The sequence below is a fragment of the Crocuta crocuta genome, unplaced genomic scaffold (assembly GCF_008692635.1).
Source record: "Crocuta crocuta isolate KB4526 unplaced genomic scaffold, BGI_CrCroc_1.0 scaffold152, whole genome shotgun sequence".
Classification (NCBI taxonomy): Eukaryota; Metazoa; Chordata; class Mammalia; order Carnivora; family Hyaenidae; genus Crocuta; species Crocuta crocuta.
In genome coordinates this window covers 4672133-4678132 of record NW_027528798.1, presented here as the reverse complement: position 1 = coordinate 4678132, position 6000 = coordinate 4672133, and the positions used below count along the sequence as shown (strand labels likewise).

The 6000-nt window shown below is 49.5% G+C and overlaps 2 protein-coding genes across 2 annotated transcripts in view; one reads left to right on the top strand and one right to left on the bottom strand.

Moving 5' to 3' along the window:
• Positions 1-4286, bottom strand: part of TSNAXIP1 (translin associated factor X interacting protein 1) — a 12701-nt gene extending 8415 nt beyond the window's left edge. The window contains exons 1-2 of the mRNA XM_077755613.1: positions 4173-4286; positions 1240-1339 (exon numbers count right to left, since the gene is read on the bottom strand). Coding sequence (XP_077611739.1) covers positions 1240-1339; positions 4173-4219 — 147 coding nt within the window. The 5' untranslated portion in view covers positions 4220-4286. The remainder of the gene's footprint in view (positions 1-1239; positions 1340-4172) is intronic.
• Positions 4287-4808: 522 nt separating this feature from the next.
• Positions 4809-6000, top strand: part of RANBP10 (RAN binding protein 10) — a 56029-nt gene continuing 54837 nt past the window's right edge. Inside the window, exons 1-2 of the mRNA XM_077755612.1 lie at positions 4809-5058; positions 5858-5969. Of these exons, the coding sequence (XP_077611738.1) occupies positions 4824-5058; positions 5858-5969 (347 nt within the window). The 5' untranslated portion in view covers positions 4809-4823. The remainder of the gene's footprint in view (positions 5059-5857; positions 5970-6000) is intronic.

Genomic DNA, 6000 nt, shown 5'->3' with positions numbered 1-6000 from the left:
GGGGGGGGGGGGGGTGGAGAGGGAGAGGAGGGCAAGGGAGGGGATGGTGGCGGGGCTTAGCAATGCCGTCTGGTGGTTAAGAATGGTGGTGTGGCTGCTGCAGGAAAGAAAGTGCCTAGGCCCAGGTACACTGGGATGGCAGTTGCGTGGAGGGGCGAGCATGTGCCCCAAGTTATCGGGTCTTCCGAGGCTGTGGCTACACCTGGTCTCTGTGAAGAGTCCACACTCATCCCCTTTCCCTCTCTGGAGTCTGGGGCCCCACGTTGGGAGTTTCCATCCTCATAAAGTGTGGGTCTCATGTGTCCTCAAATTTCCCATAGGGGACACACACAAGGAAAACCACACAGCCCATAATGCTCCACTGTGAGCTGGGGTTATAAGTTTGCTAAACTGGGTTTTAAAAAATAATAATAATAAGATGTGGTTTTTCATCTGATTCAGACAATGGCTCTTTGCTAATTAAATAATTACAATCTTATGATCATATCACAAAAGCCCAAAAGTACTTAATAAGATAGCATTCATTTTTTATTTTTTTAAGTAAGCTGTTTGCCCAACATGGGACTTGAACTCAATACCCAGAGATCAAGAGTCTCACACTCTACGGACTGAACCAACCAGGTGCCCCAACACAGCATTCATTTTTATATAAAAAATTAAAAGAACAGGAATGGAGGAAGGACATTTTCCTGATGCTAGTAGAATCTCTTACCTCCAACCGAGAGCCAGCAACGCAAGGGGTGAACATCTCTTTACTCTTGCTTTCACACATTTACAGCATTATGGAGATCTCAACATATGCCAACCAACTCAAGTACCCTATCAGGCACCAGGGCCATACAGAATAAAAACATATAGTCACAGCCCTGAAGGACCTTGGTAGATCTGGTGTGACCATCCCAGCACCTAGCACAGTGCCTGGCATATGGCAGGTTTAATGAAAAAATGAGGTCTACTCCAGAATGTTGAAGTGCAGGGGAAGGGTGTCAGTGGGCAGGGGCTGAGTCTTTTTCTGCCAGGGGAGGTCTTGAAAGGCTTTTCAGATGAGGTGCAGCCAGTGTGCACACCTCTACCCTAGAGCCTGATAGGTCTGGCCACTGTAAGCCACACTCCCCTGACTGGGGAGAAGCTGCTCTGGGGGGTAGGTTTCAAGTGAGTGGTGCTTTTGGGTTGCAGAGAGGGAGGCAGATAGGGTCTTGGAGCTGACATTTGGGTTTCCAGCAAGACATTGCCACTAACCAGCGTCTTCCGTCTCTGAGAAAACTTTCGATTCTGGGTGCTTTTGGTTTCTGTGAAGAAAGGGTCATCTATGTTCACTCCAGGAGGCTGTATGTGTGTTCTGCACAGAAAAGGGGAAGGCAGTGGTAAATGACAGAGCTCTGAGTTGGGAGAGCACCTTCACCCTTCCTAGATCCACAAGACATGGCCTCGTTTCCCTGTAGAGCTAGGCTCTGGGTCTTCTCAGCAGGGCCTACAAATTCGCAGAGATGCTGCCAACAAACTCCTGGCCCTGGCCCTGGCCCAAAACATTTCCCTACATTCCTGGAAACATTCTCATGCTGAGAATCTCATTCCTACAGTGACAGGATACCTTCATGAGTGTTCTCCATGAGCCCAGAGAACTCTGTGGACTTACACTTTCATTTAGTGTTCAGAGGAGTTTCATGTTTGTTACTGGCACCTTCTGGGGGTGTGATACCAAAAGCAAATGCTATAGGACAAGAAGCACAGGGCCTGAGGTCCAAGAACTGGGGTGTGAGTCCCAATTCTGCACTTGCTGGCTGAAGGGCCTGGGGATTGACATCTGGGTTTCCAGAAGGAACCCCCAGGCAAGTCATTTCTCTGTCAGACTAGTTTGCTCATAAGGAAATGGAGACAATTCTTGCTTTTCCTATCTCACAAAGTTGTGAATAAGGGGGAAAGAGATATGCAAAACCAGCCTGTAAACTGCAAGGAGCTGTGCAGCTGTTAATGATGACAGTAAGATGGGAGAAAAGTGGATTCTAAGGAGGTCTTTAGCTCCTAGCCCTCTTCGGAGGGAGGGCCATTCTCACTCAAGCTAGGAAGGCATTTGGGGATCAACAGGGAGGGCTGCCCATATGCAGGCAGATCCAGGTGAAGAAAAGGGAAAAGTAATTCCAGAAATCCATGGTGGGGGTGGGTGGGGGTCATTTATGCTGCCAGACAGACCTGTGTCTTCATTCTCTGTGCTAGCCGGTGACTTTAGCATACTATTTAGCCTCTCTGAACCTCAGTGTCTTTGTGCATAAAGTGAGACTAGGACTACCTGTACTCCAGAGAAGTTGAGAGCAGTAAATGTGAACCTAGGTGGGAAACCCTGTCCTGCAGGGTTCCTTAGTCCTACTCCATGGACCAGTGACACCCCAAATGCTAGTCCTCTCTTACCTCTCAATCGGACAAGTATGAGAAAACCATGTCAAATAAGCAGCTGGTATAGAAAAGGGAGGGTTTTTGCATTCATGCACTCTCTCCCTCTCTCAAAAATAAACATTAAAAAAAAAATAGTCACATGCTCTACCAACTGAGCCAGTCAGAAACTGCCCCTGTATTTCTACTTTATTTATTTATTTATTTAAATAGATACTTTTTAAAGTTTATTTATTTTGAGAGAGAGAGAGTGAAGCTGGGGAAGGACAGAGAGAAAGAGGGACAGAGGACCCGAAGCAGGCTCTGTGCTGACAGCAGAGAGCTCAATGCAAGGCTCGAACCCATGAACTGTGAGATCATGACCCAAGCTAAAGTCAGAAGCTTAACTGACTGAGCCACCCAGGAATCCCAATTTTACTTAGTTTTTAAAAATGTTTATTTAACTAATCTCTAGACCCAACATGGGGCTGGAACTCATGACCCAGAGATCAAGAGTTGCATGCTTTGCCAATGGAGCCAGCTAGGTGCCGCTATATTCCTACTTCAAAGGTGGAGAAAACTCAACTTCTGCGACAGATGGCAGGCAGTAGGTTTGACAGTGGTTCTGTCCTGGTATTAAAGGTTTTTCCTTTTTTAGTTTATTTATTTCAAGAGAGAGGGTGAGAGAGCAGGGGAGGGGAAGGGGAGAGAGAGAGAGAGAAAGAGAGAAAATCCCAAGCAGGCTCTGCAGAATCAGTGTGGGCCAGACACGGGGCTTGAACCCATGAACCAAGAGATCATGACCAGAACTGCTGGTCATGCTTCTTTCTTAAAATAAATGGGGATTATTCTTCTAAATCTGTTTCATATCCCTTTCAAACATGACTGCAATTTCCTAAATCATTCCTGTGGTGGGTAACAACACTCTTTCTCAAGCCTGCTGTCTGGTTCTTAGAGGTTCATTCTAAATCTGGATAAAATAATAAAATTGGCAAATAATTTCCTGCCTTTTGTAGGCTTTCTCTGTTGAGGTAGCAAACCCTGAAGAATTAGAGTTTAGGTGAGACCAAGTTTTTTGCATTGGAAATGAGTCAAACGAGGGAGAAACCACCATTAAACAACTGAATGCTCAGTATATACAAGAACCGTGATGAGAGCTTCGCATATTCTGCCTAAATTTTCCCAACAATGTTTGTGGGGTGGGCTGTATCATCTCCACGTTTGAGATACAGAAGCAGTGGCCCAGAACTTAGGAGACTTCTTGGGGTCCCAAAGCTAGAAAGAGATTTATCCAAAAGTTTTGTTTTATTATGTACATTTTGAGGCTTTCCTGGCTAACAGAACTTGTCATATTTTGCAGTGCCCACAGGCTGCAACCCCTGAATAGACAGCGATTCGATAAGCATCTTTGTCATAAACTAATGGGTGAAGAGGCCGTTTATCTCTGGCTAACAGCTAAGGAGTCTCAAATGGGTGGGTTCAAATCCTAGGTCCACCATTTATAAACATGTGGAAAACATAGGGTCTCTCCAGGCTTCTATTTGTAAAACGGAGATATTACTACTTCGTAGAGCTGTGAGTTAAATATGCTATGTATAAAGCAGTTGACACGTCATATACGCTCAATATAAAGGGGCTAGCTCTTACTAATGTTACTATGCCAGCCCTTAGCAGGTAATGTCCGCATTCTGTTTCTGCCCCAGCAATCCTGTGGGGCTGAAGCCCCGAACCAATGGACAGAAGCTTTTCTCTTTCTGCAGGTTCTCCAAGGCCTCCTCTCCGCCCTCAGAACGGCCAGCGCCTACCTCGAAGTGGTCGCGAAGCTGGAGCACCCCGGCTTCGGGGAGGCCATGACCCTCGGGCAGGCGGGCAGCCAGCACCCGCTGCCTGGGAAGCTGTGGTAGTGTACAGCCCGTCGCTATGGCGACCAGGCCCCAGCATCCCAAAGGCGGGGGCGGGGTCAAGGTTGTGCCACGCCCCCGCACCTCAACCCCGAAGGCTAGGAGGAAAGTCAATTAGCAAAAGTGGACTCGGACCCGGGAGCAGGATTCCCTCAATCAATCACTGCAGCATACTTGACTCTAGCTATCAGAACTGAGGCGAGGGGATAAACAGGCAGTGGGGGAGAAAGGGAAACTCAGAGCCGGCAGCCACGTTGCCAGCGGGAATTGTAGTTTTTGATGTCCTGAAGTCTCGGCCGAGCAGGCTTATGACAGCAGATTTATACTACATCTCCCAGAGTTCTTTACGATCTCGGATTGACCCGCCTCTGGAGAGCTCTGCATTGTGGGATATGGAGTCCGAAATGTGGCGAGGCGTGGCAGTGTCCAAAGAGAGGTGCTGGACTTGGACTCGGTTTCCCTGCGGCCTCAGTAGGCTCGCGGGCCATTGGCTGAGCGGGGGATCTGGTCCCGCTCCTCCCCGCCCCCAGTGACACAATAGCAGCTCCCTCCAAGATGGCGGCGGCGACGGCGGACCCGGGAGCTGGTAGCCCGCAGGCTGGAGATTCCTCTGGCGGGGGCGCTGGGGGCGGGCTGCCGTCCCCGGGGGAGCAGGAGTTGAGTCGGCGCCTGCAGCGCCTATACCCCGCGGTCAACCAGCACGAGACGCCGCTGCCGCGCTCCTGGAGCCCCAAGGACAAGTACAACTACATCGGCCTCTCCCAGGGCAACCTCCGTGTTCACTACAAAGGTATCGGCCTGTTTGGCCCGCTGGGGTCGGGCGGAAGGCTAGAGCATTTGCTGGGCGGCTGTGCTGCCCGCCTCCTGCCCCATCACGTCTCTTCCCGGCCCTGGGTGCTCCGGGTTAGGCCTTAACCCCTGTGGGGTGTCCAGGTTGTTGAGGCTGACCAGGGCCGAGGGGTCGACTGCCTAGACTGCTCTGCCCTGAGACACCTCATATCAAGAGAATTGCAACAGGTGTCCATACCCATCCTGGGCTGGACCTTCCACCCGAGGGCCTTCCTGCTTGTCCTGTGATAGCTCCAACTCCAGCTGGACCCTTCACCACTGCTTAGTTTTTGGAGTGTCTGAAGAAAAGGGTGGTCACATTCCCTCCATTAGCCAGAAGCCTGTGGGTTTGCTTATCTGCCAGACATCATAGACAGGGCTTGGAGTTTCAACTAAAGTTGAAGGGATACTCTTCCAAAACTGCCTCCACCTCCCCTCCTCTCCCAGGTGGGCTGCCTGTATTATGGAGAGATTGCCAGCAGCACTTGGGAATCTCTCACATGTATGCATATTGCCTGTACCCTCTTTTAGTTTGCATGGGAGACAGTAGCTCTGGCAGGGCTACTGTTCGCAAGAGGATGTGAGCCATGTGAGCCAAAGGTAGGAGGTTTATGTGTTTGCTCAGTTGTTGTTTAGTTGTTCCTTGAACAATGTAAAGGCTTCCTCTGGCCAGGAAGGGGTGAAGTTGCCATGGAGCAGAAAAGAATGAGGCTTCTAATTTACATTTCTTTTGAAATTTTTTCCTTGTTCTCTCCTATTAGGTCATGGCAAAAATCACAAAGATGCTGCCTCAGTGCGTGCCACCCACCCCATACCTGCTGCCTGTGGCATTTATTACTTTGAGGTGAAGATTGTCAGCAAAGGAAGAGATGGGTAAGCCCCTCTTTCCACCTTCTTTCCCCCA